The sequence below is a fragment of the Coregonus clupeaformis genome, chromosome 7 (assembly GCF_020615455.1).
Source record: "Coregonus clupeaformis isolate EN_2021a chromosome 7, ASM2061545v1, whole genome shotgun sequence".
Classification (NCBI taxonomy): domain Eukaryota; kingdom Metazoa; phylum Chordata; class Actinopteri; order Salmoniformes; family Salmonidae; genus Coregonus; species Coregonus clupeaformis.
This window is the reverse complement of record NC_059198.1, coordinates 41,797,911-41,815,866: the sequence shown is the minus strand read 5'-3', so window position 1 is coordinate 41,815,866 and position 17,956 is coordinate 41,797,911. Positions and strand designations below refer to the sequence as shown.

The 17,956-nt window shown below is 38.6% G+C and overlaps 1 protein-coding gene and 1 long non-coding RNA gene across 3 annotated transcripts; one reads left to right on the top strand and one right to left on the bottom strand.

Annotated features, from left to right (window-relative positions):
* Positions 1 to 627: 627 nt before the first annotated feature.
* LOC121569196 (tomoregulin-1-like) lies at positions 628 to 11,245 on the bottom strand. The gene is made up of 10 exons (XM_041879956.2): positions 10,543 to 11,245; positions 6,360 to 6,469; positions 5,678 to 5,807; positions 5,492 to 5,518; positions 5,208 to 5,304; positions 4,659 to 4,807; positions 2,557 to 2,613; positions 2,189 to 2,309; positions 1,848 to 2,009; positions 628 to 1,506 (listed from the first exon to the last, which is right to left on the bottom strand). The coding sequence occupies exons 1-10, from the start codon at positions 10,694 to 10,696 to the stop codon at positions 1,422 to 1,424; spliced, it is 1,092 nt and encodes a 363-aa protein (XP_041735890.1). The 5' UTR covers positions 10,697 to 11,245; the 3' UTR covers positions 628 to 1,421.
* Positions 11,210 to 15,415, top strand: LOC121569197. 2 transcript variants are annotated; one of them, XR_006001337.1, is made up of 4 exons: positions 11,210 to 11,298; positions 13,481 to 13,604; positions 14,076 to 14,158; positions 14,600 to 15,415. It is a non-coding gene; the product is annotated as an uncharacterized LOC121569197 (long non-coding RNA). The 2 variants fall into 2 exon arrangements; XR_006001338.1 differs by having other exon boundaries at positions 14,038 to 14,158.
* The last annotated feature ends 2,541 nt before the right edge of the window (positions 15,416 to 17,956 follow it).

The following is a 17,956-nucleotide window of genomic DNA, read 5'->3' as shown; positions in this document are numbered from 1 at the left end:
TCTGCTTTTTTTTACCCATCTACCAATAGATGACCTTCTTTGGAGGCATTGGAAAACCTCCCTGGTCTTTGTGGTTCAATTTGTGTTTGAAATTCACTGCTCGACTGAGGTACCTTACATAAAATTGTATGTGTGGGGTACATAGATGAGGTAGTCATTCAAAAATCATGTTAAACACTATTATTGCACACAGAATGAGTCCATGCAACTTGTATTTATGCTTGCCATAACAAAGGGGTTGAATACTTATTAACTCAAGACATTTCAGCTTTTCATTTTTAATTAATTTGTAAAAATTTCAAAAACATGATCCCACTTTGACATTATGGGATATTGTGTGTAGGCCAGTGACAAAAAATCTCAATTTAATCCATTTTAAATTCAGGCTGTAACACAACAAAATGTGCAAAAAGTGTGAATACTTTCTGAAGGCACTGTACATGCAGTTTTATAACTAGGGATCCAAGTCTTTCCCGACCATGTGACCTGTCCAGGGAAAACAAAACTGCAAGCTGCTAATCTACATGGTTATTGCCATTGGATAATGCTGTCTGATAAAATACCTGTTTGATTCCAAATGTTATACAATGTTATAGATGTTTTTATTTAACAAAGTAAATCAAGAACTGCAATAAAACCAGTGTATTTATTTTTACAATAACATCATATGAATACGCCTTTTCTTCCATAACAATTTTAACATTGTGATAAATTATTCTCTGAAAATTATTTTGGCTCTGTCATTGAACTAGTCATAATAATATGAAGGCAACACGAGCGTTTGAAACACAGATAATTTAATTATACTAAAACTACATCACTAAACACATTTTCACAGCTCATGCTATATGCAAGATCTACAATAAAATCTGTTTACAACTATTTCATTAGCAATAATACAAACAACATTAGAACATAAACAACAAACAAATTATATATAAAAACATTTAAATTAGTACCTAGTCCAAAAAAGTGTTCCATCCCCTAAATGGTATATTGAAAAATAACCAAAACAAACTGTACACATCAGCTTATACCTCATTTATAGAAAACTGCATTTGGTATATAGTTGTATTTCGTAAAAAAAAAGAAAAGGTACTGAGACAAAGTCGGTGCCGCTGATAAATAGCATGAGTCCGGTCCCTAGGTGTCCAAGGTTTGTATATCTAAAGCTACCACTACCACCTTGCAAACAATGGATGATCAGGGTAGAATGGCTGTCCTTTTTCTGCCCGTCTGAGAAAAGAAATAATGCAGCAGTCTGACAAAAAGCAGCAAGAGCTGCATATGTCCAGAAGGGAGAGAAAAACAAGGCCCCATTAGAGAAAATAAATAAATAAACATCCATTCAAAATAAAGGAGACAAAACAACAGATATTAAAATGTGATCCATGTGGTGCAAAAATGCATTTAAAAAACAGCTACATCATCCTGGATGAAGTCCCGGAGGGAAAGTGTCCAAGGTGTTGCTGTTGTCTTCGTCCCCTCTGGGTTTTGGGACACCTCCTATTAAAAAAAAGACAACAGAATAACATCAAACTGTAATTTTTGAATGCCTCACAAAACACATTACTCAGCACTAGAAATTAGCTTGAAAAATATTAAATCAATTATGATTGTATACATTTGTATAGCAACGTATACATACACTACACCTTTTATAGTCACTACCTTTTGTCAAATGACAAACATTGTTACATTTGGCATAGCATCTTCCATAAGACTTACTCATTTATGCTACTGCATGTTGTTTACAAAAAATGGCTTATAAAAGATAGAACATTTTAATCTGCTTATCAGAAATGTGCTAATAAGATCAGATAGGTCACTTTGGAGAGCACACCCACCTTGTGAAACACATGACAACGGCAACGATAATGGCGATCTGTACGGCTCCGATGACGGCTGCTATGAGAACATAGTGGAGTTTCTGTCCACTGGGCACCACGTACAGGATGTTGAAGTCTTGGATCTCCTCACACTGCTGGCCAGTGTAGCCCGAGTCACACCTGGGGAGACAACCAAACCGTTAGCACTTAATTTCATGATACAGAAATTACCAGGTGTTTACTAAGAAATTACATGGTGAGATGGTAATTACACAGTAATTATCTATGAATTAGGACAAAAAGAGATTAAACACAGCATACACAGGTATGTAAGACAATGAGACACCATGTTTTCTTACCGGCAGGTGGGGATGCTATACTTGATTTCACATTGGCCGTGTTCACAGAAGTTGGCGTAGTCCTCTGTGCAGAGGGTGGGGATCCCTCCATAAGCTCTATCCTCCCCTATGTCTGCCGTGTCTTTAAAGGTATCCAGAAAATCACAGATATTAATATGGATGATATAAATATTAAAGAGCGCACTAGGCCTTGTCCTCAGTTGCAATTCAAATATAAATGACATTTATCACAGAGCAGAAATATGCTTTGTAGAGATGTAATAGTATAACAGCATTATTTCCATATAGACAACATGAACCATGGTCTGAGATAAATCAACTACCATAACAACATCATAACAGAGTGTGGTAAAAGGGAGCAGCCATACCAAAAAGATCAGTCTTGCTGTTGCTACCATCGTCTTCGTCTTTCTTCTTCCCCTTTTCTAAAAACAAGATAAATATCTGAGTGCAAGACAGAAATTTCCCAATATTACAAATCGGCTAAAAAAAAAGTATTTTGGCTAAATCAAAACGTATTTTTCTGAGCAAGCCATCCTTTCAGTAGCTACAGACAGCAGCATTTTAAATGTGAAAGAATTATTTAGGCTAGATCTTGCTTAAAAATAGTTTTTCAACTGTAAGAAGCTGAAAATAAATGGAATTGGAGGGACTCTGGGAAATAGTGTTCCAGCTCCATGTTCTAAGAGAGCCCTAGTTACCAGAGCGTACCACGGCTTGAAAAGTGCCCCCACTTCTGGAGCAAGCTGTGGCATGATAGAGAGGAAAAGCTGTCATAGTATTTTACACACATTTCTGCTCCACCTCAAGGACGGACTATAAATACTATTTCTGCTGTAATATAGTTAATATCCCAAGTAAAAATAGCAGTAAACTAGCATTCTGACACGGCCTCATTAAAATACATTTGGTTAATCAACAAACCAGTTGAATGTTAGTTATATGATGTAGATTTTGTACAAGTAAGATACCTACCATTTTTATAACCGACGGTACTGTTTAGGATGCACATTTCTGATATACAACAATAAGATGACCATAGATACAATGTGAGGGGTATAACGGGTTTCTATTTGGGCCAGTCGAAGCACGAGGCTGTTGGTAACATTACTCTGACAGACAGTTATTGTAATACGTGCATGCCTTTGCAATGTTCATTTGCATTACAAAATGAAATAAATTATAGATAAGTGGCGAGTGACTGGGTTTAACTTGAGGGCAATTTGGCCTGTTGAGATGTAGGGTGACACACAGGCATGCTTCACTACATTTAATGGCCCTCCTGCAAGAATTGGCCAACTGCACCGTCAGCAGAAATGCCTCAAAACTGATTTAAGAGATAGACACGTACATAGGGTCACATGACAAATGTTGTTAAAAAACATCTCAGAACATGCACAACAATTACTCTGAGAATGAATGTAATATCACCATGGTTACAAATAATATCACCATGGTCATTTAGCAGACGCTCTTATCCAGAATGACTTACATTAGTAATGTGAAATTATAGGAATCCCTAACTAGTTATCAGATTTCCAGGGTGGGATGTATTCTACTGCATTTTGAAAAAGGTATTCAAGTTCATGTAATATTTGGTGAAACAAAAAAATATATAGATAATTTATGTAAATAGATATTTTAGCCCTACTCTTTTTAGAACTAGATTTTGAGACGTTTTTAAAACAGGGCCACATTTGGGGTAGTACATCTTTGCCCTCAAATGGAGAACTACATTTTTTTTATGGCTTTAAACAGATGTTCTGGTAAGAGAGGAGAAACATATTTGTAGTTCTCTGACCAGCTGGTTGCCCCTTGGTCATTATAATGTGCCCCAAATCCCAATTGTGTGCATCCAGATTGAGGTCATGTCCACAGTGTAGTCTACATTTGAAAGAAGAATCTCAAGTCTTTTGATGCACTGTAGAAATATGTTGTATGTCGGGACAAACCTAATAGTCTCAGTCATCACCGAACAGCACACTGCATAGTCATAGTGAGAATCAATCAACCAATTGGGGTGGGCATCATATTGTTCTGAATGTGTTCACAACAGAAACATCAGAGTTTGACATTAACTAGCCATCATATAGGTCACTGCCAGTATAAAGTGATATAGATGTAGAGGAAAGTTAAGACTGGTGGGTGGGATGCTTATATAAACACAGCACATATCAGGAATATCAGGACTGGCACCAGGAACCCATGCAGGGGAGGATATCTAGGACACTGTACTCAACTATTAAGTAGGATGTTGCATTACAGCAGGATCCCCTCATCACTACATCAATAATCTCAGTCAAATATGAAATTGTGATTTATTTTATTTCCCTGAGATAGTGAATAATAAATCTAATCCATCGAAAGCCACAATCCAATGTTTTTCCCCAGAACGCAGTGTAAATACAGTACATAGGGCATAAAATGACATGTTTCTAAATTACATTTAAAGATTAAAACGTGGCATTACCTGGACACCTCCCTAGATGCTTCACATCAATCTTCACCTGCTTCAAGCACGAAGCCTCTCTTACGTGACAGGGGGTAATGTAGGATTTACCATCTGTTCCACACACCGGGTTGTCATTATGGCCACTGCAGTCAATGTTACACATACACCTGGGTGTCGAAGAAAACATTTATAATAAACATCTGTTTAATGAACATTGTATTAACACTGTGTTCATTAACAGTGCTAAACATACACCATCAATCAATTTGAATCGAATGGGACAACCCAGGACCCCAGTATATGGAGAAAATAAGCGAAGATATCTATGAAGGACTAGCGGTCGCTAAGGCGTCAGCTTATTGGGATCCAGATGAAGACGAGTCCTCCTTTCAGAGACTACTGAGAGCACAATAGCTGATGAAGACGAGTCCTCCTTAGAGACTACTGAGAGCACAATAGCTGATGAAGACGAGTCCTCCTTAGGACTACTGAGAGCACAATAGCTGATGAAGACGAGTCCTCCTTAGGACTACTGAGAGCACAATAGCTGCAGTGGAAAGTACTCACAATACATCCTCAGAGTCCACATCGCATTCTGCTCCAAACTTGCAGTTGACGCATTTTGTGGGCTTTTTCCTTCTGCCTGTGCCTGATCCTTCATCATCTGTAGAAAAGGAGAGTATTTCAAAAATGTGTTAATGGTAGCTGTCAACAGAGTTAATATTGTTCTATTAGTGTTTGGATCTGCAAAGCTTTTGTTTAAGCAGGCTATGTTTAACCAGCTATTACTGTAACACTATAACATGGTCAAATGTATTAAAGTGAAGCAAGACGAAGTTATGACACTGTACCTCCGTCGCCTGATCCAGAACTGCCATCTGTGTGTTACAGCATAGAAAATGAGTTAGCTTCAGCTTGGTCTAAAATTATTAATAACAAAATGACTAGGGACAGAATAAAGTGTTAAAAAAGGTGCTCCATGAAGGTGATTCTGTACTCTCTTGAGTGAAAGTGTGCAGCCTGCGACTAAGACTCACCTGTATAGCAGGCCCCTTCAGAGACCTGTGATATGGACTTCTGCTGCTTGCACGCTGCTCTCCTCAAGAAGCACTCGTTCTGATAGGTGTCTCCATTGGACCCACAAACAGGGATGTACTTCTTAGAGCACTAAGACACAACGGGCAATGGAAGGATGTTACTGAACCATCATAGCCTAGACCAGGGATCATCAACTAGATTCAGCCATGGGACATTTCTTTCTTTTTTCTTGAGCAGATAGTCAGGGGGCCAGAACTAAATTACAAATAATTTGTAGACTGCAAATTGACTGCAAGAAGCCCAAACAGATATAATATTTGACTAAAACCTTGCTTACATTTGTATACGACCACATACAGTATATCTCTCTATTATGTGAGGGAATACTTTGGAACAGATTTCCTAAATTAAAATCACTTGGTATTGGTATTTTATTAGGATCCCCATTAGCTGTTGCAAAAGTAGCAGCTACTCTTCCTGGGGTCCACACAAAACATGAAAGCTGACATAATACAGAACATTAATAGACAAGAACAGCTCAAGGACAGAACTACATACATTTAGGAGCTGATTTGCTTTGGCAAAGCCATTCCTGCTTGCTCTCATGCTCATGGCAATGGTAATGGCAGTCTTATTTGACAACAGAGAACATGATAGCCTATATTCCACTGTGTTACTTACATGGAACTGGCAGACACATTTCAGGTCAGCCCCATTCTCTTGACAGGTCCCCCCGTAACGGCATGTTGCAGCATCACACACTCTCAGGTCACTCTTCTTCTCAGACAAATCTGTTAAAAACAAGGTGTTCTTATCAGCATGGCAGTGAAATACCATTATTATAGTGATCCATTTGTAAAACCATATGAATATCTAGTATATTCTATGTTGTGTACTAGTATTTATGTGACATTGGTTTTCTACCTGGGAGACATTTTATAACATGAAGATTGGAGCAAATAGTGTGTGAAAACGTTAAACTCAAAACACAATTATTTCCCAAACTACAGCCTTCGAGAAAAACCTCCTACGGTGTAGCCTACCTGGAAACACATTTGTTTACCTAAAATACAGTTAGCCCGGGATCCAAACTTATATGCTGTTTCACCACAAAACAGAGTAAATCAGTTTGGATTCCAGGCTAAAATCCAGTATGAACCAAAGCCCTGACAACTTAAGAGTTCACGGCCACTTGAATACACCTTCCAGTATTGACTTTCATCCATCCGACACACTTGTATAAGACCAAAGCCCATACACTTGAACATCTCTCACTCTCTCACACTGGGTGATATTTATCAGAGGAAGGAGAAGGACAAATCAATGGCACTAAAAAGAGAGGAGTCAATGTAGCGAAGACCCGGGTCAACGTAGCGAAGACCCGGGTCATTAGCAACACGTAGCCATCCAACTCCTTTGCCACAAGACATCAATAGTCATCGCCTCACTTCGTCAACGGTTCTACTAATGAGAGATCCGGTACAGAGAGAGCTTAGCTGTGCATCGTTTGTACAAGTTTATTGAGAAAGTCAGTGCAATGTGCATTGAGCAACAGTCACTGCCCAGCATAACTGGACTGCGATATCTAGCCACTACTGGTCATTCGGACGAGTCGGTCCTCGTTTACACAGTAATGCCTTGGCATTGCATGATCACAGGAAAGCAAAGCCAATAACCATCAATAGGGACCCAGAGAACAGACTTGAAAAGATTGGAGAAGAGGGTAAAATCCGATCTGATAATCTTTGATCAGGAGCTCAAGCACATTATGTGTGAGAGGCATTCCTGATAGGAATTATAGGATTTCAGGTTGCCTAAGTGGGCTTACAAGGCAATTATAGTAAGGTATGCCATCACAATATTGTTTGAATAAGTTCATCATTAGCCTGGTCATAAGTAGAGAATTACATTGGATTACATCATCCGGATCAATGAATTTGGTCAAAACAACTCCTCAGCGATGTGAGTCTTCAAGATTAACTTTAATCAACCAGTAACAGTAAACTGTCAAAAACATTATGGATGAAGTGAACTTACAGAGGATTTTATTTCCCATGTTGACATTCAGTTGTATTATATTCTGTTTTTCACTAGCTACAGTAGGTGTGCAAAATGACTGTTGTGCTACTGTGCCAGAACAACTCTAGGTCCATGGACACCCTGAGGGAGAGTGTTTGACTCTGGAGGAAAGGTTAACGCAGAGCTCTAATGGAGGAGTGAGAAGGCCTTCCCAGCCTTCCTGGCAGGTTCGACAGCAGCCATTTACATCCTCCCGGGGTCAACAGCATTATCACCCAGCCCTCCTATCAACTATCAGCACATTGGAAAACCCTTGCCTGTGAGATTTACAGGGAGGAAGGGAGAGAGACGGAGGGGGGGATGGAGAGGGGGATGGAGAGAAAGAGAAAGAATGAGAAATAATGAGAAATAAAGAGATAAGAGGGAGCGAAGGAAAGAGAGAGAAAATGAGAGGTGATGGGAATGGAAGAATCCTACTTCACTGAGGTTTGAACTGAAGTTCCCTCCTGCTCAAATCGCCAGTCCCCATGAGGGAAGACCTATTTCAACATGCAGTAGGCGCTTGATGTTGTCTTATCCCCACTGTTAGAGAATGTTTAAGAAGAGGAAGCCACTATACTACTAAACCATTGTGTTGAGACAGGTAAACACGCCGCAGGGTCTAATAACCCAACCTTTGAACAAATGGGAGGCAAAGTAGTTTCAGGCCAAAGATTATAATCAGCCACTCCTAACAATCCCCTCCTATTCTCAATAGATCTGTGTGTTACTCAACCAATGGTCACAGTCTCGATATAAAGGGGCTATCCCCGATCCCAGTCACCCTGTACTTAAAGCACTATTGACCAAACGGCTCATTTCCTCATTAAAGTCACTGTCGCCCTGGGGTCCCGAAGCTAGCCGATTAAATACGGGTCATGACCTAAAAGTCCTCTGTAATCAATCAATACCACCACTGTATAGGAACACTAGTCTTTAAAACACTGCAGTAGAAGTCATAGTGGGACCAGAGCTAGAATTAAATCAAACCCTAATGAAATAGCATTGATCCTGACCTGCAATATAGGCACATGTGTAATGTAAGTTAGGTAATTCTGGCTGTTTTATCGATGTTTGTTCTTTATAGCAGTGCAGGTTAACAACAACCGTGCTTCCACTGAATTCAACCCAATCAATGCATGCTTTGAGAAATAAAATCTGTATTTCTCAGTAACAGTTGGGAAATACCACACTTCACTGTATTTAAAGGGACAGTTCACTCTAAAATGAAAATGTTGTCTGATATTTTCAGAAGTAGTCTAATGTCAGGTCAAGCTTAATCCATATCCCACATTTTCATTTGGGTCCACTAGATCCAGCTACATGCCTCAACCTGAAAACGATGGAAGAAATAAGCACTGAATAAAGGTAAGAAATTATATGGTTATTATATTTCCATTCTGCTAAGGTCACATCTGCTATGGGGTTTACTAAGGGGTTTGGGATCAGCACCCAATTATAGGTTGTTTGAAGAGCAACCAGGACCATGGGGAAAAGGAATGGCCTGCTTATTGACGGAAGTTAATCAGGCAAGCAGCAAATGTAAACAAATAGATTGACAAGAGGAAAACAATTGGCTTTATCAGGACAGCTCGCTCTTTGTTATAAATTGGCTGCTTTTAAATAAAAGGGGAAACCGTAGCCTACTGAATGAATACAATACATAGGCCTTGTTATGGGAATGAGAGGAAGACACTCAAGGTTTATGGGATTAAGGAGAGGGTGGAACTACATCCACAACGTGTTTAAATTTCCATTCATCTTAAATATCATCAAACATAGGCCAACCTGTCAAAGTCACACTGAATGTTGGCTTCCATCCTAAAGTGGTGGAACCCCTTAGGAAACCACATAGCAGATGTGACCTTTTAGAAACCATATATATTCTGGGTATAAAGAGTAAAATTAATTTACCCTGAATTTAACCCATGATGACACTGTATACCAGTGGTGTAAAGTACTTGAGAAAAAATACTTTAAAGTACTAATAAGTCGTTTTTGGGGGGTATCTGTACTTTACTATTTATATTTTTGTACTTTTACTTCACTACATTCCTAAAGAAAATAATAATTACTCCATACATTTTCCCTGACACCCAAAAGTACACGTTACATTTTGAATGATTAGCAGGACAGGACATTTTTCCAATTCACGCACTAATGCAGAGAACATTCCTGGTCATCCCTACTGCCTCTGATCTGGCGAACTCACTGAACACACATGCTTCGTTTGTAAATGATGTCTGAGTGTTGGAGTGTGCCCTGGCTATCCGTAAATTTAAAAACAAAAAATCGTGCCGTGTCTGTTTTGCTTAATATAAGGAATTTGAAATGATTTATACTTTTACTTTTGATACTTAAGTATATTTGAGCAATTACATTTACTTTGATACTTAAGTATATTTAAAACCAAATACTTTTAGACTTTTACTCAAGTAGTATTTTACTGGGTGACTTTCAATTTTACTTGAGTCATTTTCTATTAACGTATTTTTACTTTTACTCAAGTATGACAGTTGGGTACTTTTTCCACCACTGTTGTATATAAACAAAAGTCATTACTCCTAACCAAGAAACTGAGCAATGACTGTTACCATTTAATAATGAAACCCAACCAAAGAAAGCAGGACAATCCAGGGTGGGGTTCAAATATGGATATTCTTCCCTGCATGCACCTCACCAATCCCCCCCATTCAGCAAGGACGATAAAGACCTCCAGGATGTGTGTCTGATAAACACAAATTATTCCCATACAAGAGCTTGCTTTGGCAAAGTTAATTGATAAAGTAAATTCATTGATACTCACCTAAGCAGCCCTTGCCTTTTCCTGAGACACATTCGCTGCTCTCAGGGTAAGAGGCTTGTGCTCCAGGCAGTATAGAGACGGCCAAAAGGCAGAGGACAGAGAGAAAACTGCCTGCTGAGGGTCCGTGAGATGAGAGGGGATATTTTATGGACATGATGCTGTGTAGAGTGGAAACCGTCGTTTCTCCAAATCACAACATATGCCTTTTTTTCATTCAAATTGCAGAAATATACCAACGAATCCACCATAAGTGAATTGATAGACGGAGAACAAAACGCGTTGTTGTTGGCAAACCGTTTCACCCACCGCTAGAGAAAGCTTTCATCTCCTTCGCAGAACGGGGATTATCTCCCAGCATAGCCATAGAAAAAACTGCATTATATCGGACTTTAGCACACAAACTGCATAAACGAAATGTTGGCTTTGCTCTATTGATCGCTCGTCTGGCAGTCGTACGGGATAGGGTGTGCTATCATGGGCTATTTTGACTGTCGCCTTTACCTTTGACGGGTCTGCCTCTATTTTATCCCAGCGGCAAACAGCTGGTTTAAAATGTCCCTGCGAGAATCTCTCTACATCCTTCCTCAACACAATCCCAGCAAAGGCGAAAATAAATGATATTGTTGTAGCAATTTACCCAAACAATGTCTGAGTGAGGTTTTGTGAATCACCATCAACAAAGGACTTCGGTGATGCTTGGGTATCACATGACGCGAGACCACCCCCAATCATTGAAGCACGCTTTGCGGTGGAGCGGTAAGATCACACCATAAATAAAGTATGTGTGGGGAGGAGATTCCGATTGTAGCCTAGTGGGATACGTTATAACGCGACATTTGCTAAAGCTACAGCCTAAGCCTACTAACTTTATTTTGTTAACAAGGAGTAAGACAATTACATTCATTAAAGTATAAGAAATTATAATTATTTAAATTATTATAATGGGTTTAAAAAATGCAGGCCTTATGTGCTCTCATATAAAACAAATTAATAAGAGGGATAGGTCTATCTGGCAGATAGAAAATACACATTTACATTTTACCAATCCATGTTAAAATGATTATTCACAGGTTACTTACCAACTACTATAAATTACAATTTCCCAGATTCCGAATCACCATATTTCTAAAAGAAAAAATATATATTCAAAACACTCAAACTGACAGAATGTGATTGTTCTGGCACTGAGTTTCAGTAGAAGTTGACCTCATGAGTAGCCTAACTAGAGGCGTATTACATGCATTAGTACATGCTTATAAGTGTTGGGAAGGGCTCGTAACCAAGCATTTCACGGTAAAATATTTGGCGCAATACATTTTGATTTGATAACATGGCTTACATATTTCATGACTTATTACATGGCTCATATCGCGTCTCTATTGCTCTCTCAGTCCTGTGGTGTTGGAGACCACAACATCAGTTGCATTATTGATCCTGATGACACAACCACTCTTTCCATTTCATTTTTGGACTGCCGTTCAAAAGACACATTGATGAGTATTACCACATAGAAATCACAGTCAAGCCTTTGCCAGATAGCTGAGGTGCTTGCTGTGAATGTTGTTATTCCAAGAGCACAACACAGGGTTTAGTTTTAGGATCACCGAAGAGAAATCAGGACTATTTTGACTAAAAGATGGATTCCTTTTTTCGGAGTGAAGATATGTGCCTTGCAGGGCTGTTTTCCAAACTGAGTCAGCTCACAACTGCATCAAGGAGTTTGAGCATCTAGGACTGGTGCAATTTAAAGATGTCACATTTCCAGTCAAATCAGTGGAAATGTGGTACACTGTATCTACCACTTTTTATTTACATTTGATGTTTCTCATGAATATGTTGAAATATTAATTTAGTTAATATTTTGTTCATATTCAATTAATCAAATAAAAAACTGATTTTTGTAACGGTCACCCCAGTTTAAATAGTGTTAAACTGAGCACAATATGCTAATGGCATGAAGTACATCAATTTATGTGCACACCAGTCTATAACGTATTGATTGAACCATGTACTCTGGATGCAATATCACTCTAAAATGTGTATTGATATTAACATTTTACTGTAAGTTGAATCATATAGTCATTGAAGGAAAGATCTGAAACTATCTAATGTATTATGCATTGTAATGACAAATAACATGTGAAACGTGGATAGACTGTATTACACATGGATAGGCCTTTTGATTGCCCTCTCAGGTTAAGATTAATGGATGTTGTCTGTAAAGCCTTCCACAAAAAACATTCACCATGCAAAACCAAACTGTTATTTTTGTGCATCATTTATTATCTTGCATTTACTTATGCAATTACATGATTGTAACATGTTATTGATTATTTTTGTCATTAAGTTTGGTTACATTACTTGATTCAGTGTTAGTTGTGTTTTCTAATGAAGGTAAACACTTCAAGCAGAATATGAGAAAATTGTTGACACTGAAATCATTACTTAAACTGCTAATTAGGCTATTCCTAACAGGTAGGCTATATAAGCCAATTGAAGTATACAGGTTATTTTTATGTTTTAGCTAAATCCTGGAACAGTGTCCTTTCAGTGCAGATTTGTGAGGGAAGTTAAGAAATTATTCGTAAGTATGGTGTTTCTAAAGGTACATTTAAATACATAGGAGTCTGGACGAAAGCCCCTTTTGATTGATACATATAATATTCCCTCACTAAATATTGTGCTCAATTTCTACTAGGATTCCTGTAAAAGGAGGTTCTGAAGGCAAACATCCCCATCCCAGCAGAATTTACTAGTGAGAGAATACCTTTACCATGAGATGTTCTGGATTTAGTGGTGCGATGCTTGCTCTCATGGTTGGCTCCGTGTAATCATTAGTTTTAAGTTGACCTTGTTTATGCCAAGTTATGCCAACAACTATGATTTGAAACAAACTGATTTGAATGGCATCCACATTCCTCCATTTCTGTTACCTCAGTCTAGCTTTGATCAACTGGAGCAGGAGCTGAAGGAGACCAACTCAATCCGAGACACTCAGGCAGAACACTCAACTAATGGAGATCAACCATCTCCTGCAGATGACTGCTGACTTTTTTGAGGAGGTAAATAACTGACTGCATTAGACTTATGCCCTTCAATGACAAATACTGGGATGGCAAGATGGAAAGATAAGAATTACATAAATGTCATAAAGAATAATAACATAAACAGCTGAGTCCCAGCTGAGCTTCCTTCTGAGGATTCAGTGTACTCGTCCAGGATGACAAGCTGATGCACCAGTTACACTAGCACCAACTTAGGTAGATTTTTAACCTCATGTTACTAGTCAGGCTAACCACAGAAAAAAAGCACTAGAGTAGGTCTTACAGTGTGTGTGCCTGCTACTCAATGGGCAAAACCGGGCATGGGAAGTCATAATTACATATTTTTCAGGTTGTTGTCTGGTTGTTTAGAAGTCAGATAACCAGATTACAACCAAGTAACAATGTATTTTTGTCCACTGGGAAACATGATGCCTTCCTCTTCTGTCCTCAGGCACGTTTATTATGTTTGTGACTGTTTTCTGCTCATAGGAGTATCCAGTGAAGAAGGATGTGTTTGTTGTATTTGTCCAAGGAGACCAGGTCAGAAGAAAGATCAGAAAGTTATGTGATGGGTTAGTGAAATTATCCCTTGAGTATGTCAAAAGTAAAATAATAAGACAATAAAACTGCTCTCAAAGATTAATATTATGTTCTACTCTCAACAATGCATATGCACAAAAGGAGGTGAGAACAAATGTCAAAACGCGCATTGAAGAACTTCGAATGGTAAATGGTCTGTTATATAACCCTTTCACGATGATGCTGCATACTGTATGTAACTGAGGTATTGAGTATGATGGGTCAAGACTACTGCTATACTGTCAATCGCTATGTATTTTCACGGTTGCACAGATCACCGGTTTCAGAATGGGAAGAGTACAAGATCTCATCAAATTAATTGACTTCTTTGTTTGTTTTCCTTCCTTCCTTCCTTCCTTCCTTCCTTCCTTCCTTCCTTCCTTCCTTCCTTCCTTCCTTCCTTCCTTCCTTCCACTTCTCCTCGCTTCTGTCAGGTCCTGAAGAGGACAGAACAGTTCCGTGCGACTGCCCTTACTACAGCAGCAGCAGCCAACCTCCAGGAGTGGACCACTAAAGTAAAGAAGATGAAGGCCATCTATTACACACTGAACCTCTGTAACATAGACATCACACAGAAGCTGATTGTTGCTGAGATTTGGGGTCCAGTGTCTGACTTAAACTCTGTGCACACCCGCTATGATAAAGGGATCAATAAGTACCCCGAACTTGATTTAATTACAAAGCATTCAGGGTGTACACAGACAGATTTAGGGTGCACATCAATGCAGATTTCTTAAAATTAACTGTGTGTGTATGCATGTGAATACAAACACATGCACGTGAATACACAACCCCGCACACACAACCTGATATAGCCTTCGAATTCTGCAACACTCCATTCACATAACAGACCATGAGCTTATTAACACAACTGAAGCAGCAATGGCAGCCAATCCAGATGAATGACATCGCTACAACAATAAGACAATAATTAAACTACAGTTTTATGATGTTTCCAAACGTTATGTTTTTATGTCTCATTTATCCTTTACCGGGTTGAATTCCGAAACAAGTTCTACAATGAATCTGGGTACAAGTTCACACCACTTTACTTCGACAGGATGCTCAACATGCAGTGATTTCAGATAGAGAAACATGCTATTGCTATTGCTAAAAGGCCATTCTCATATGCATTTATTGTTTATGTAGATATGTGTTTGTGTTAGTCATTGATCACATTAAGTTGTGTTGATCACACTCGATATGTGTGGTCCTCTGTAGCTCAGCTGGTAGCGCACGGCGCTTGTAACGCTAAGGTAGTGGGTTCGATCCCCGGGACCACCCATACACAAAAACAAACAAAAATGTATGCACGCATGACTGTAAGTCGCTTTGGATAAAAGCGTCTGCTAAATGGCATATATATATATTTTTTTATATGTGTATACTACACTACCGGTCAAAAGCTTTAGAACACCTACTCATTCAAGGGTTTTTCTTTATTTTTACTATTTTTTACATTGTAGAATAATAGTGAAGACATCAAAACTATGAAGGAACACATATGGAATCATGTAGTAACCAAAAAAGTGTTAAACAAATCAAAATATATTATATATTTGAGATTCTTCAAATAGCCACCCTTTGCCTTGATGACAGCTTTGCACACTCTTGGCATTCTCTTAACCAGCTTCACCTGGAATGCGTTTCCAACAGTCTTGAAGGAGTTCCCACATATGCTGAGCACTTGTTGGCTGCTTTTCCTTCACTCTGCAGTTTGGTTGAGGTCGGGGGATTGTGGAGGCCAGGTCATCTGATGCAGCACTCCATCACTCTCCTTCTTGGTAAAATAGCCCTTACACAGCCTGGAGGTGTGTTGGGTCATTGTCCTGTTGAAAAGCAAATGATAGTCCCACTAAGCCCAAACTAGATGGGATGGCGTATTGTCGCAGAATGCAGTGGTAGCCATGCTGGTTAAGTGTGCCTTGAATTCTAAATAAATCACAGACAGTGTCACCAGCAAAGCACTCCCACACCATAACACCTCCTCCTCCATGCTTTACAGTGGGAATTACACATGCAGAGATCATCCGTTCACCCACACTGCGTCTCTTAAAGACACGGCGGTTGGAACCAAAAATCTCCAATTTGGATTCCAGACCAAAAGACACATTTCCACCGGTCTAATGTCCATTGCTTGTGTTTCTTGGCCCAAGCAAGTCTCTTCTTATTATTGGTGTCCTTTAATAGTGGTTTCTTTCCAGCAATTCGACCATGAAGACTTGATTCACACAGTCTCCTCTGAACAGTTGATGTTGAGATGTGTCTGTTACTTGAACTCTGTGAAGCATTTATTTGGGCTGCAATTTCTGAGGCTGGTACCTCTAATGAACTTATCCTCTGCAGCAGAGGTAACTCTGGGTTTTCCATTCCTGTGGCGGTCCTCGTGAGAGCCATTTTCATCATAGCGCTTGATGGTTTTTGCGACTGCACTTGAAGAAACTTTCAAAGTTCTTGAAATGTTTCAAATTGACTGACCTTCATGTTTTAAAGTAATGATGGACTGTCATTTCTCTTTGCTTATTTGAGCTGTTCTTGCCATAATATGGACTTGGTCTTTTACCAAATAGGGCTATCTTCTGTATACCCCCCCTACCTTGTCACAACACAACTGATTGGCTCAAACGCATTAAAAAGGAAATAAATTCCTCATATTAACTTTAAAGAAGGCACACCTGTTAAATGAAATGCATTCCAGGTGACTACCTCATGAAGCTGGTTGAGAGAATGCCAAGAGTGTGCAAAGCTGTCATCAAAGCCAAGAGTGGCTATTTGAAGAATCTCAAATATAAAATATATTTAGATTTGTTTAAACATTTTCTGGTTACTACATGATTCCATGTGTGTTATTTCATAGTTTTGATGTCTTCACTTTTATTCTACAATGTAGAAAATAGCAAAAAAATAAAGAAAAACCCTTGAATGAGTAGGTGTTCTAAAACGTTTGACGGGTAGTGTATATGTCATCTATAACTGTCGCCATGGTATAAAAAAATACAGTATGTGCAAGCATGGTGTAGCATTTGCCACAAGATGGCAGCACACAATCATCAGTCAGTCATGGTTCTAAAATTACATTCAGCAACAAGAATTGCCAAAAACACAGTCAATAGAGAAAGATTTAGATGAGCATCTACTCCTTCAAATATGTTTTCACGTTGTATTTTATTATTTGTATAAAATGAAAATAAAATAAAAAGTGTTTACATTCAACAAATCTGTGAAATATCTTGGGATAGAATATGGAAAAATATGTTATTTTATTGTGATGACTGTACAGATTCTTCTTGTACATGCTTAGTGCATTGAAAGTAAAATCCCAAACCAATCAGTGTATCTGTTGCCCTGCAACATGATTCATATCAAGAGTGTAATAATACTGTATATCTTTATGTTTAAGTTGAACCCTCTCCATCCTGCTAAATAAATACTTTATTGTATAAACTAATTGGTCCTAATTGGCTAAATATTAAATTAGAGAGAATAGCTTGATCTGTAGATTTGGGGGACAGATTAGTTATTTGTGGATGTGCTACATTTAATTAATCTCTGTAGTCCTCTCTAGGAAAGAAAAGTGCATCATTGCCTAAACATCGACATTAGAATGTTCCATTGAAGGAACCACCAAGGAATGTAGGCTATATTTGCAGAGTTATTTAAGCCAGTTGTTGTTCAAATCTAAAAACTGTGTGTAAAAAGCATTGTAAAAAACCCTTTTGCAGTGTCTGAAAAAGGGTTACAGTTTCGGCTCACCTAACTTAATTTGCTTTCAACTGCTTGAGGAAAGGAAA